The 14,806-nt window shown below is 39.6% G+C and overlaps 1 protein-coding gene across 7 annotated transcripts in view; it reads right to left on the bottom strand.

The window, feature by feature from the left end:
• The window catches only part of dync2h1 (dynein cytoplasmic 2 heavy chain 1), a 123,265-nt gene that overhangs the window by 104,257 nt on the left and 4,202 nt on the right, over positions 1–14,806 (bottom strand). For all 7 annotated transcript variants that reach the window (XM_026193718.1, XM_026193721.1, XM_026193722.1 and 4 more), the window contains exons 9-28: positions 14,055–14,189; positions 12,499–12,612; positions 12,285–12,396; positions 11,713–11,837; positions 10,244–10,419; positions 9,779–9,974; positions 8,603–8,698; positions 8,227–8,388; positions 7,986–8,084; positions 7,577–7,716; positions 7,058–7,286; positions 6,220–6,347; positions 5,605–5,720; positions 5,168–5,295; positions 4,734–4,883; positions 4,416–4,621; positions 4,068–4,223; positions 3,832–3,946; positions 2,941–3,111; positions 2,243–2,401 (exon numbers count right to left, since the gene is read on the bottom strand). In XM_026193718.1, the coding sequence (XP_026049503.1) occupies positions 2,243–2,401; positions 2,941–3,111; positions 3,832–3,946; positions 4,068–4,223; positions 4,416–4,621; positions 4,734–4,883; positions 5,168–5,295; positions 5,605–5,720; positions 6,220–6,347; positions 7,058–7,286; positions 7,577–7,716; positions 7,986–8,084; positions 8,227–8,388; positions 8,603–8,698; positions 9,779–9,974; positions 10,244–10,419; positions 11,713–11,837; positions 12,285–12,396; positions 12,499–12,612; positions 14,055–14,189 (2,913 nt within the window). The remainder of the gene's footprint in view (positions 1–2,242; positions 2,402–2,940; positions 3,112–3,831; positions 3,947–4,067; positions 4,224–4,415; positions 4,622–4,733; positions 4,884–5,167; positions 5,296–5,604; positions 5,721–6,219; positions 6,348–7,057; positions 7,287–7,576; positions 7,717–7,985; positions 8,085–8,226; positions 8,389–8,602; positions 8,699–9,778; positions 9,975–10,243; positions 10,420–11,712; positions 11,838–12,284; positions 12,397–12,498; positions 12,613–14,054; positions 14,190–14,806) is intronic.

Below are 14,806 nucleotides of genomic sequence, written 5' to 3' on the forward strand. Positions count from 1 at the left end.
AAAAAATTTTTTAAAAACAATAACACTGTTTCACAATCAGACACAATGGGTTCTATCTTGGTAAGCCTCTACAAACCTTATGTATGGGTCATTCTAAAGCAGGGGTCTCAAACTTTCGGCCCGGGGGCCACTTGTGGCCCACGTCACTCCTACTTGACGTGAAGAAATGTAATGCAATTACATATTGAACTTTTTTTGTAGGCATGATTTGTTTGTTGCTGAATGCAATGTTGAAATAAGTTCTTTAAAAAGCAAAAAATGATTTAATATGAAAACAATATGAGCAGAGAGTACAAACATGTTGAGGGATTGGCTGTGTTGGTTCAGTGAGAGAGTTATTTGTAAAGAAAACAATTTTCACTAGAAGTCAAAAACTAATGTGTACACTTACGTCTGCATTTTTATTTTGTTAAATACAAACAAAATTAGAGTAGAAGTGCTGCCACGCGTTTGATCAGAAAGACAGTAACAATTTGTTTATTTGATAGTTCAAAGTAGTAGCAGTTGAAAGGCCTCAGTTAAGAGTGAGGAAAAAAATTACGTTCACATTTGCAGATTTGTCTTGTTATACAATATTTGACATTTAAAGAAAACTAGCAAAACACTATATTTCTGGAAATATTTGTGGGTGTTTTTGTGTTTGTTTGTTTGTTTTTGTATTACTTGAACACTAAAGTGGACCTCCAATGAGATGACAGTGCCAGCAGTGGCCCACAGCCCATTTTGGTTTGAGACCCCTGTTCTAAAGAGTTCATTGGATTCAAGTGTGGCACTGATGCAACAAGTCAGCTTGTGAAATTTCTACCCTTGTAAATATTTCACAATAAGTGGCATTACTACAAAGTGGAAGTTTCCAGAAACCACTGAAACTCAGCCACAAAGTGTCAGAGTGCCAAGTGCTGAGGTGCATAGTTCGTAAAAGTCGCCCTCACTCTGTTGACTCAGTAAGTCGACCAGACCGCCTCTGGCATTAAGATCAGCACAAAAACTGAGTTTGCTGAGATGAGGTTTCCATAGCTGAGAAGCTCCTGTACTGTATGTGTAGGCAGTCTTGTACTTTTGTCCATATGTGGTATATTCAGGGCTCATGTTCAGATACATTTGTGTTCAAGAAGTATCTTAAACCACGTTAGCCTAAATCACTAAAAGCAATACTTTAGTACAAAAAAAGTGTATAATTGCAGCAAATCCCTTTGTGGCTCTTTTTCTTATTCAATTTCCTCTGATAAATTAAACTAGAGGAAAGAAGCAGCAATCTTGTGCCACCCTATCCAAGGATATAATGAAGCTCAATTATATCTAGAGGCCATCGCAGATTCAATAGTCAACAATATAGAACATCTAAAACAATCCAATCTAGACAGGCAAAAGATTAACTACAGCAGGACAAATGTAAAGCAAGATGAGGATGAATGAGCGCAGCAGATAACTGAAGCTGTTTCTCAAAAAGGGATGCAAGTGCCAAGATTTGCCTGTTTGTCCCTCTGGAGTCATTAAACAGAAAAATCTCATTAGCCACTTGAATGTTCAAAATGTCTAAAGTTTCCTATTTGGCCATCATTTCCATCTTAGCAAACAAGTGCTTCTTTAGTGAATTTCAACAAGTGGATACATTTCAGGGGTTTTAATCTCGATTTGTATTCTTTTTACTATAAGTAAGTAGCTAATTTCTAGCTTATTTCTCTGAACTATCTCAAGCACTGTGCTGCCCAGCAATTTCTTATAGGCTAACTGCACCTGATCTAACTACATTAGATCTCTGTGTTCAACCTTCTCCTAGTTTAGTTCACAATAAATGAACTGCAATTTATACAGTACCTTTTTACACTCGCATTTTTAATGTAACACCTGCAAACCTAGATGGAGGCATCTAGGTCCTGATGATTCAGGATCTTGCCTAAAGGCACTTAAATTTAGCGTTGCAGGAACTGAGGATCAAAACATGGACCTTCTGAATAGCAGACAACCTGCTTTCAATTCTGGGTCACCATATACAACATGATTTTTGAGGGCCATAAAAGAGAACCAGACAACCAGGGAGGGGTGCAAGGTCCATCCAGGAGATGTGACTATTTTTCATAAAATGATTTATGGTCAACTCTAACCAATTAAAAAAAAACTCAATTTACTTTCCTAGTCAAACTTCAGAGATTCAGTGTGGCATTGTGAACCAAATCTGCATTTTATATTTGTACACAACAGCTGACTTGATGTCTTTTTTTTATGTGTGCTCCACATCTACCTGGTTGACAATATCCTTCCAGTCCTTGATGAGGGTGAGAGTGCGCCCACTGCTGTCTGTGTACTCAGTGAGGGTGAAGGTAGCTGCAGCTCCCCACAAATCCAGCTCCCTCAGAGCTTCTCTGATCGTCACCTCCGCCTGAGCACGACTGTTCAGATCCTATATCAATGTGCACCACATGCACACACAAAAAACACACGCCTCTGCATCAGTCATATTGGGTTTTGCGTCTGGACCGCCCGTTTGCCTCATTACATTTCCAACACATCACTGAAATCTGCCAACATGCCAACTTTTTCTAAAAAACCTGGAAGACTAACATTTCTCAGCTTCGAGTCGTGATGTACTGACTTTTTCACTTCCATTTCTGTGTTTGTGCGTGCACCGTGTGAGAGGTTGCTTTAATACCCTCAGGATTTCAAACAGGTTTGATTTTCTTGCGATTTTCTTGATCGGGAGCTGGTCGTGAGGTGTTAATCGCTTCTCGTTACCCCATGTATACTACATGTTGCACGACACATGATTAAGGCGAAACTCGGGCCAATCCAAATATACAAATGCAGGCCAAAGCAGCTTTATAGATATCAGTTACGATCTTTATCATGCCATTACTGAAAATTACTGAGTTCTGATTCCCTAAAGATTAGGGCGCTAAAAAAGACATTTATATACAATTTCAAAAGTGTGTTTGTACAGACCTTGAGCTCCATTGCTTTCTCTATGATGGTATTTGCCACAGCAAGAAGATCACTAAAGGTAAGTCTCTCTAAAGTCATCCCTCTTGGGAGGCCTAGTAAACGGAACATGTCCAACCAGTGGTCCTGAGACAGGTGGTCCCCACGTACATACTTCAGCACTGGAATCATGTTCTAGATATTGAGACAAAAAGAAAAGGAAACAAAAACAAAAAACAAGAAAACAAAACAAGATTTGTAATTAGATCACTTATAAAGTCAGATTAAAGATTTCCCTCACAGCCGTGTAGATTCAAATGAGACGTCACAGCCCCCGAGGGAACATCCCACCTTTGCTGGGATTCCCGCTCGGGGGTGGCATGGTGGTACGACAGGGCAGCACTTACTGTTCCCTGATTTCAATTCCACCATCAGGCCGGGGCTTTCTGTGTGGAGTTTGCATGTTCACCCCTCATTTGCGTGGGTTCTCTCCGGGTATTCTGGCTTTCTCCCACAGTCCAAAGACATGCAGTTAGTGGGGATAGGTTAAATGGAAACTCTAAACTGCCCATATGTGTGAATGTGAGTGGGAATGGTTGTCTGTGTCTATGTGTTAGTCCTGCAACAGACTGGCGACCTGTCCAGGGTGTACCCTGCCTCAAAAAGGAGAAACGAGGAGAAAGGATGGAACTGTGTACATTTTTAAGTCATGTTTCCACTTAAACAAACTGTATATGAAAATGTAGCAGCTAATTGCTGTGACATTTTCTGAGTAAACGCCAACAAGAACCAGAATAAGTTTTCTGGATATCTGACTCAGCCAAAGCATACACACATATTTCAGATAAGAAGACTTGAATTGAATACGAAAAGAAGGCAGCGACATATTATTACTTGAACTGTACTAGTATATACCTTGTATTTGTCGACTTCCCCTTGTAGTTTAACAGACATCACAGTGGGTTGCTCTAGTTTTCTTAGTCTTTCTTGCCAAGTAAACAAAAACTCCTCAAATACATATGTTTTACTCCTGTAAATTAAAAGAAAAAACACACACAATTACATGACTAAACACATAGTACTGATTAAAAACATAATCAGTACTCTACGTAAAAGTTTAGATATGAGCCCTAAACATGACCCCCCTCTACCTGAATGATATCCAGTCTTCCTGGGCCTTCTCTGAGAACCCTTGGTGCCACTCCTCATACAGACCCCACATTTGGCTGCATTCCTCCATGTCTCTTTTTGTCTCTTCGGCCACAGAGAAAGACGGAGTCTCCAGATTGAAATAGGCACAGTCTTCACTGAGGAGAGCACAGGAGAGTCAGACTTTTGGCCGTAATTGAACTAAATGCGATCTCTTCACACCAGAGTCATAACTGAAAATGATCTTGTACAAGTTTTTCATGTGGCACACGATAAAGGAAATAAAAATCCCAAATACTTTAAACATTCTAAATCTCTTAGTGAATAAACCTGAATGAAAATAAACGTACAGCAGCTTAGTGCGCACAAGCTCTAGCTCCTCAAACTCTTGCTGTTTGTCCCTGATTGTCTGAAGACATACAAGCAGGGCAGCATGATCACCAGTCTCAAGCATCTCATCTTTAGGTTTTAGCTGGTCCCAGCGTGCCTTAAACCGCTCCAGATCTGCCCTGTAAACATCGATACGACTGGCCGCATAACTTCGCATCACCTCCACCTAAGAGAGTACCATGCATGAAAAAGAAGGAGTCATTCTGAGGAAAATAGGATCTGAAAAACCAGTTGGAGCAATAAGCTGATCTAAGTGTGTCTGTATGAGTATATGTCACCTGGTCTTTGACCATTAGCTGGTGGCTCTCCATGACAAGCTCCAGCTTGTCCCACTTGGCCCTGAGTGAAGAGAGAGAGTCCAGCCCAGCTCCAGCCACCGCACGTAGCAAGCGGTTCTTCTCCTCAGCAAATTGGAACTGAGGTAGAATCTGTGTATAGACATGAAGCACAGTTTGTTTCAAATGACATGGTTAAATTTTAGACGGTTCCTTGTGGACTTATAGGACCAATGCTATAAATCAATCAGAAATATGACGAGACATACTGTAAAATGCATTAAGGAAGACAAAGCTTTTATTTCTTTGACAGGGAGCAAAATGTTTTACTAGGTGTATGAAAGTTAACCTTGAATTCTAAAATTACCCACAAACAAGGAAGGAAGAAATTTACAAAAAACCCTAACGAGCTGGGTTTAGGAGTGCTTGTGTCTTACTTCAGGTTTGCGGGCAAGTATCTGGTTATATTTGGCACTAGCCGCACCAATTTCCTCCATACTCTCTGGTCGAGTGGACAAGGCGTCCATTGATTCTGTCACAAAAGTTTCTATTGCTTGTGTGTGGCCTGCAAGCAAGAAGGAAGAGAATATACTTTCAAAAAAGGAAAACAGAAAAGGAAAGGGAAAGTGAGAGCAAAGGGGATATCTTAGAGCTGAAGAAATGGAAAACAAATTTTCAAAACACAGACACAAAATTGAGAAAGAGAAATAAAACAATGTTTTTTCATTGGTGAGATACACTTAATGTCTTTTATATAAAAGCATTTATTGATGCAAAGAGAGAAACAAAGTGGGGGCTTGGCTAGAGTGTTTTCGTTCTGCCACAAACATTACATACTGGAAAAAACAAGGAAAATCAAGGTGTCTGTGTTTACCTTGTATAGATTTCCTAAGTGAGAGGAGCAGCATGTCAAACAGCCTCTGAATCAGGTCATCTATGGCGGCTTTTACAGGCTCACAGTTGACGGTGATACAGTCCACTTTCTCCTGACTGACAAAGAACGGAGGCCAGTGACAGAAATGCAGTTGTTAAGTGTTACATTTGTGGTGTAAGTTCACTTTTAACTGCACAAACTGTACCCAATAAAGAAATATAATAAGTAAAACTATAAATGGATAAAGCAGGTCACTGACTCAGACAGTGAGACAAATTCTTAGTAGAGAACAGAACATAATGCCTTGGGCTTTTCTGGAGTGCATCATTTTCTAAAAGTTATGAATTTGATGTGTGATCTTTGCTGGTATGATTAAACAAACCTTCCCAAGCTGTTACAGAGAAAAACACTTCAGAGGACTCGGTTAACAATTAACTTGTAACAAACAAAATCACTTAAGATATCAAAACAATCTGTGAATGACCTAGTTATATAAACAGTATATAACAATACAGTCTATACACTTTTTGCAATGTTTACTGTCCTTATGTGTAAGCATAAATATCATTTTCATTTCACCAGGTTTAATTACATTAGTTAATACGTGATGTGTACCTGGGTAAACGTTCTGACTCTTTTCCCTTGGCTTTCAGGGCTTTGAAATTTCTTTCCCAGTCCTGCACAGAACTCAAATGCTTCTCGATCAACTTCTCTAAATCAGTCTGTCCCAACACCACCCACTCCTGCACTCACGCACACACACACACGCACACAGGATCACAGTGAGGCGGGGTGCAGTGCATATTTCCTATTTTTAAAGGTGTCTATGTTAAAGGTGACAGTAACGATATCATCCATCAAGACACAGATGACTAAATAAAAAGAGAAGTAAAGAGAAGATGAGATAAAAGAGAAGTCTGGTGCGGGCGGAGGGCTTCCCCCTGCAATTTATACATGCATGATCGCAGACTAAAGGGAAAAGACAATAAACTGTTCTGTCATGGTAGTATGCAGGGGAACACAGCAGTGAAACAACAGCGCTTCAGTACAAAAAAAAAAAAAAAAGAGAACCATGACTGATCCAGGTTTCATTCTTTCAAAGACAGCAATACAGTTATTCCTCAGTGCAGTGCTTCAGTGAGAAACTTGTGACAAGTGTTTCATTATTTTAAATATACGTACATATATAAAATGGTACGCTGCTGAAAGAAACTAAAATCAAGTCAGAACCATGATGATGATAATACTAAAGATTTAAGTGCTGAGCCAAATAACTGATCGGAAGTTATTAAATCTCGAGTCCGAATTTGACCAGCCTCAAATCCGGTCCAGGTGTCAAAGAGTTACACAACATGCAAATTTTCTTTTTTGTACATAAAACACTATACAGAGGCTCTCTTAAAGGAAAGTTAATAACAAATCACTCTCAGAGTAATTATAAAAGTCAAAACACCTTGAACTTGTGTTGTATAGCTTCCAGGCGACTAAAGAGGTCCTCAGCCTTGCTGAAAATTGTGAGGAACCCAGACGCATTCCTGTCAATCATGATGTTGAAGATGAGCTCCTCCCCCTGGGTGCTGACCCCTCGGAACTGGTTTGGGATCGAGATGAAACGCTTCATTTCTCTAAAATAGCGTGCACGCACCTCCTCAAATGGTGGCGAGAACTGTAAGCGGCCCTGCCTGTTAACAAGAACAGGATTAAAACGATTCCACGGTTTACTCTTAAATCCACATTAATCGATGATACCCTTTTAGAAGAAAGAGGAAGTGATAGAGAGGTAGAGAAAACTGTTGATATGACCAAGGGTGAGAAGTGAGAGGTGTGGGGAAAAGTCAGTAGTTGCTGTTATTGACAAGAGAAGTTGAAAATGCAGATGCAGAGAAAATGCAGAGAAGGGAAAAAAGATGACAAGAGTTAGAGGGCAGAGAGAGAAAGCAAAACCTGGACAAGTGAAATTTTGGGCACTGACTTGAAAGTGAGATCAATGTGTATTTCTGGCAAGTTCTTGTTCAGTGCTTCCAGCCCAGTCTGATACTGGTGTTCAAGAGCTTTGTACAGCTGATGGTTCCAGTGCTGACGCCATGCCCGCATGTCATCAGACCTGAAGCCCTACAGACACAAACGCACACACACACACTTTTTATTTCCTATACAAAAAATATTTTAACTATTTATCCAGAATGATTTATCCTGAAATAAGAATGTTTTCATGCTGAAAACATGGAGACATATTTACTTCCGTATTTTAATTTTTTTTATTTACTATTATAGCCAAATCAACGCAACTATTTGTAAAAAAATATTTTATGCACAAAATAAAAATCCTATTAGGCAAAACATCTGCGACACATTCCATCCAAGACATCTCCAGTCAATACCTGAGCCTCCAGAGTGGCAAAACCAGCACGAAGCTCCTGAAGACCATCCTTCCATCGCTGCTGATGTCTCAGTAGGTCAACATTCATCAGTGTCACGACCTAAAAAATGTACCCACAGATACGGAGAAGAACAAAGAGAATAGTAAGACTTTTGCTGCTTATTCCAATTTGAGTGGGGAAGTGTTGTTGCAAAGAACTGTACTAAAGGCCAAAAATTTAAATACTGTGTCTCTGCTAGCACCTTCTCAATGAAGTCAGTGTGCCATTTTCGTAACTTCCTGTTTTCGGTGGAGAGTTTTTCAGCAGCAGCCTGCAGCTTGCCAATGTAGACTTCTAACTCTTTGGGGTTGTCCCAGGTGATCTGCAGCTTACTTCCTGTTTTCTTTGACTGAGAACGAGGATTCTTACAAAGACAAGCAGACCGATTATCTCCACGTCAAGACACAAAATTGATGGCAGGCAAATTTTCAAGGTGAACAAAGTTCACCATATATATATATATATATATAAATAAGGTACTGGCAACTCATCAACTTTGACTCTTATAACATTACACATAGAAAAGAGAATAAATACAATTAGTATTATAAAACAATACTTTCAAATGTGTGCTGTACCTTAATGACATGCTCAAAGGCCAGGGCAAGATTTAACATCATAGGTCTCTGAGAGGGAATCATCTGCTGGTCAATGGTGTTGTAGAAATGAGCAACCTATGAAAACGGTAATATGTAACAGTACGAGCATAAAAAAAGCAATAGATATTCATAAAGATATACACAGATATACCCTGGCTACTATGTTAGGAATACATGCTCAACTGCTCTTTAACAAAAATATCTAATCAGCCAATCACATGGCACCAACTCAATGAATTTAGTCTAAGTCTGAATCTGAGCGTTTCAGAAACTGCTGATCTGCTGGGATTTTCCTTCACAACCATCTCTAGGGTTTACAGAGACTGGTCTAAAAGAGAGAAAACACCAGCAAGCAAACTAAAAAGACCTTGTCAGACTAATTCAGGAAGGCAACAGGAACTCAAATAACTATTTGTTACCACCAAGGTATGCAGAAGAGTATCTCTGAACACAAATCACACCAAACCTTATTGCTATATTGGGCTTTACTAACAGAAGAGCATTCTGCATGCCATTCCTGTCAGGTAGTAGCAGGAAACTGAAACTAAAATTCTCATGGGTTCAACAACACTGGACAATAGAAGATTAGAAAAAGCATTCCCTGGTCTGATGAATCTCAATTTCTGCTGCAACATCCAGATGACAGAGTCAGTATTTGGTGTAAACAACATGAAAACATGGCTCTATCCTGCTTTATATCAGTGGTTCAGGCCGGTGGTGCTGGTGTAGTGGTGTGATGGTCTGAAGGATATGTTCTTGCCACACTTAGGCTCCATATTAAATACTGATCATCATTTAAATGCCATAGCCGGTTCTGCCGGAGGTTTTTTCCTATTAAAAGGGAATTCTTCCTTCCCACTGTCACCAAAGTGCTTGCTCATTTGGGGTCACCTGACCTGATTGTTGTGGGGGTTTTTACCTTACAACATAAAGTGCCTTGAGGCAACTGCTGTTGTGATTAGGCACTTTATAAACTGTACTCAAATGGCCTCCACGATTACCAGATCTCAATCCAACAGAGCACCTTTTTTGGGCAATGGGCAAACCCAGGATGTAACTCAGGACTTCCTGCACGTAACAACTGAAGTGGCAACTGAATGTATATAAATAAATTAGGAAAGAAAAAATATTGCATGTCTTAGCTTCCGCTCTCACCTGTTTTAGGACAATGGCTTGTCTGTAGAATTTATCTGCAGTATTAGCAGCCAGTTGTATCTTGGCTGGGATGGAAAAGCCCAGGGCAGAGAGCTGCCTGACCTCCCTGAGCAGACTGACTAGTCTGTCTGAGTACTGAATCTTGAGTCTGCCATCATCATGGTCCAGCTCCATCACACGGTTACTGGCCTGAAGACTATACAGGGTGTGAGAATAGAGAAGTGCAAAATGTAACAGCCATTCAAGCCAATATTCGTTCCACTCTGGGTATTTTAAATGATTAAATAAAAAATACAAAAAAACAGCATACAATTGCAAAAGGATTTAATAACATTGTAGAATTGCATGCCTCTTTCAAACTTGTATATTAATGACCAACATACTCTTCTGTGATGCTTCAACTGAAGTTCTTCTTTACACTTTCATTTCTAGGATTTTGTAACCTAAGGTCAAAATATTACAGACCTGATCCCTGACTTTGGGTCAGTCAGCTCAGAAAGTATATCTCTTGACCAGTCCTCAAACTGCTCTTGTTCATAGGCCCTCAGAATCTCCAGCAGGTCATCACAGAAATGCAGGAACCCTTTGAACCCAGAGAGATCTGAAAGCAGAGCCTCAGCTAGGCGGACAGAGTCTTCCACCTATTGTAAGAATGAAAGACATGAAAATAAAATACATTTTCTTTTGACTGTCACAGAAATTATTTTGTATTTGACATATTAGAAACAAAAAAAAACTGCAAATGTAACAGTTGTTTTATAGCACTGTACAAAAGTCTTGAGCACTCTACATTTATTTATATCTTGCTTTCAAGAATGAGACTGTCTCAAAATGTTTTAAAGTGGTCTTGAGCAATTGTTCTTCAGACTTTCTGAAGTTTTTCCAAAGTTTTTCTTTAAAGATTAGCTGCTTTTTCACTCATTTTCAGTCCACTCCTTGTACCTGACCATTTTCAAAGTTTTTTTTTATGTTTTTAAGCTCCTAACACTGACCTATGACTTATTCCAGCATAAAAAAGGCACCTAACTAAATATATAAGCCAGCATTGTGTCTACATATGGGAGAAAACTTTATTTGCTATCTTTGGGCATTTTGAGGAAACTGGGCAATTTGAGGACTTGAATATTTTAGGAAATTCAAGAAGTTGAGGCCTAAAATTATCTACAGCACATCAACAGTATCTGAAAGCCTTGTCTTTAACAAATACGAAAAAATCCAGCAAAGAGCTGACACAGGAACTGAGATATGCATCTGGACTATCAAATGACCCAAATGACTTCTGAAGGCTCATCAGAAACGGTTTCAGTGAAAGGGTGGCTGTCAAAAGGGGAACAGGAAGAAACAGCCGAAATATGCCTCATTACACAAAATTAGACTGAAAATCAGTGGCAGGTCTTATGGAGCAATTAATCCAAATTTGAAAATGCTGCTTCACATTGCTTTTCATTGTCATCAGTATGTAAGGAGGAGGCCAGGAGGTAGATATAGCAGTAAGTGTCTACAGTAATCTGTAAAAAAACAGTGGAGGCAGCATTTCATCCAGCGAGGTTGAAAATTTTGATTGAACTATGAATGCAGAAAAGTAAATGAACAAGAAATTGTTCATCATTAAAGCAAAAGTAAGTGGTACATCACCAGCTTAAACACAGTACCTCATGTAAATCTTACATTTTGTTGGCATTTACAGTGTAGGGCCATAAAAGTTCCAGTAGCAATAATTTTTGACATTAATGTCGTGTCATAACAATAAAGTTGACTGAGAGTTTTTTTTAATGTCAGGTAAATCTATGAGCTGCCACTGACAGTCTGGGTTGCTGTGGAGAAGCCTGGGTTTGGTGCTATTTGGCCAGTAAGGTAGGGTTAGGAGAGGTGTGCTCACATGTTGGTGCCATACTCTACATCGCCATTCTGGCAGCTGTAAATGAACCAGTCACCTTGTGTAGGAGCTGCCGCACCCAAACTATTTTGTTGACCACCTCAGGGAGGTTTCGGCCAATAAGGGGGCCAGACTTGTCACCAGGACTTCCATGGCAGCGTGTCTCAAAGTCAGTTTTCAGACCTGAGAAAACCAAAAGAGAAGAGGGGGGGTCAGAAATCAGAAGTGACAATTTATTACCACCTAGTTTCCCAAAAGAGAGAAGACATATTAGACATATTATTTAACATATAACACTGAACTAATACCAGCATTCCTAGACACTCACCATACTGCTCTCAGGACATTCACTCTAACATCTATAGAATTTTATTGCTCTATTCAAACAAAATCCTTTCTAAATTTCTTTCTCCCAGCCTTACACAATAAAATCAGCTGTTATGGACAATAACATTGTTAAAACAACATTAATTCAGCATTCACTGTCACATAAATATACAGCATGCATAAACAGGATTTATTCAAGGTGTTTGTATTATCCTCCAGTGTTTAGACAAATCACTGTAAAGTCAAAAACTGAGAAAAATATGTATGTATGTATGTATGTATGTGTGTGTGTGTACTATGTACCCTTGTTGTCGTCTAGTAATCTCGCCAGTAGGGTCTCTCTCTCTGACTGCAGTTCTTTGCGGATGGTGGGACGTCTTATAAGCTCCTTATGTTTCAGAAATACCTGTAATAGCTGGGAAATAAATACACACTCAGGCAAATCCAGTAAGTTAACTCATCAGCACACACCCACACAATATTTCACAATCTGAGCTGAAGTGTGATGTTTCACTACCTGTTGTGGGTTGTCCTGTACATCAGCTATATAGCTCTTCAGTCTGCCAGCAACCTCCTGCTCTGATGGAGCCATTAGACGCTCAAACTGAGCCACTGCTGCTCTCCAAAGAGGCTATAAAAGCACAAAAAAATCAGAGTAAGCACTGATTGCTATTATTAATCCTCTGCACTTCATGATCACTGATGATGATCATTCCTTCTCTATCTATTCCTGTCACTGTAATTTCCTTCATTGATCAGCTTCTCAAAGTACTCTTTTCATCTTCTTAACACACTCCTGTCACTTTTAAATACATTCACAGCTCCATCTTTAACCATCCTAACCTGCTGCACATCCTTTCAAGCCAATCTAATCTTCCTTAGCACCCAGCCTTACATACAATTCACTATAAGCTTTTTCATTTACCTGTCTACTATTCTTCTTCTTCTTGACAATCCCAATTTTTCTAGGATCTCTACTTCCTGTGGAAGCTGAGAAAAGCCCATCTCCCACCATCCATTCTCACCACCTTCTACAGAGGGACTATTGAGAGCGTCCTGAGCAGCTGCATCACTGTCTAGTATGATAACTGCACAAAATTGGATCGCACTACCCTACAACGGATAGTGAGAACAGCTGAAAAGATCATTGGAGCCTCTCTTCCCTCCATCACAGACACTTATCGTAACCGCTGCATCTGCAACGCCACCGGCATTGTGGAGGACCCCACACACCCGTCACATACACTTTTCACCCTGCTGCCTTTTGGCAACAGGTACCGTAGCATTCAGGCCCTCACTGCCAGACTGCGAAACCGTTTCTTCCGCCAGGTCGTCAGACTCCTGAACACTCAGTGACTGGACTGACACACACACATACCTTCATACACATCACTACCAATCACTTATCTGCAGAATCTCATACACACACACACACCTTCATGAACCAAGTGACTTTTTGCACAATACTTAATCTTTTGCACATTTCTATTGCACTGTTGTGTCTGCACTGTTTTGTGTCTGTATCATCCTGTTCTGTTGGGTGTTGGACTGTCTTTGTTTGTTTTTTTGTTTTGTTTTTTCAATTTATGCACATTGCACTTTATGTAATCCTCTGTTGATTGTCTGTTATATGTCATATGTAGCACCAGGGTCTTGGAGGAACGTTGTCTCGTTTCACTGTGTATTGTACCACTGCACATGGCTGGAATGACAATAAAGCCACTTGACTTGACTTTTGTTGGACAACCTCTTTCTTTGAATACTTTCCTGTGCTTCCTCATTCCACCACCTAGTGTCTTTATCTTCCTTCTTTGGTTCTGAACACACCAAATATCTTCCTGGAATTTGGTTTCTATCACCAGTTCAGCTGTACTTTCCCAGCCATCTGGTAGCACGTCTCTGCCACACAGAGCCTATTCAGTGGTAAATGTGGTTTAAACTGTGATTCTTCAGAAGTGATAAATACCAATGATTCACTTGAACTGCTACCACTCGGTCTACCACAATCCACAACAGTTGCATATAGATGACAGAAACAAGATACACAGACACGTGAAGTTCTTTATATCGAACCTCTGTATAAGGGTTGTAATGCAGAGGGTTGAGCCCAGAGAATGGTTCGAAAACACGCTCTACAGTCAGAGCCTGTTGCTTCGCTCCTGGTAGCAAACACAGCAGCTTCTCATGAACCACACGTAGAGTCACAACCTGGAAAACATAAACAGAAAAGTGTACAGTGTGCACATCAGTGTCCAATATCCATTCTCACAAGAGTCAACAATATGACTTGTGACTTCTTAGTGTAGAGTAACAAACATCCATGTTCCATCCATGGAAAACAGGGCAGATAAAATATAGTTGTCAGAAAAAAAGAAGAGGAAATAGTGGCTACATGTGTTTCAATTAATAAAACCTTTCTGAAATTAAAAACAAAAATAATCAAATACTCTATTTAATAACAGGTCTTCTTTATAAGAGACTGACAACTTATGAAATGACAAAACTTAGGCCTGAATGTATTTTAACAAGAGCTCCAAAACAATTTTTTTCTATTTATCTATTTATTTTAAGGGCCAATCTCTTTTACTGGTCTTATATTACACTTTTTTGTGTTCTGTTCTTCAGTAGAAAACATGCGAGGGAAAATTCCACCTAAATGTGACGTCTAAAAAAGTAGCAAGAAGGAAACTGATTATTAAAAGTGTGTCTGTAAGTTTCATTTAATCGCTGTATTCAAAGCAAACAACAAAGAGGTTGTGCAAGAACAAGCAAAACAAAACAAAAATTCTGCCTGTTCTCGTTAAAGTAAACAAGAAGTGTTCTGG

The sequence above is a fragment of the Astatotilapia calliptera genome, chromosome 14 (assembly GCF_900246225.1).
Source record: "Astatotilapia calliptera chromosome 14, fAstCal1.2, whole genome shotgun sequence".
Lineage (NCBI taxonomy): Eukaryota > Metazoa > Chordata > Actinopteri > Cichliformes > Cichlidae > Astatotilapia > Astatotilapia calliptera.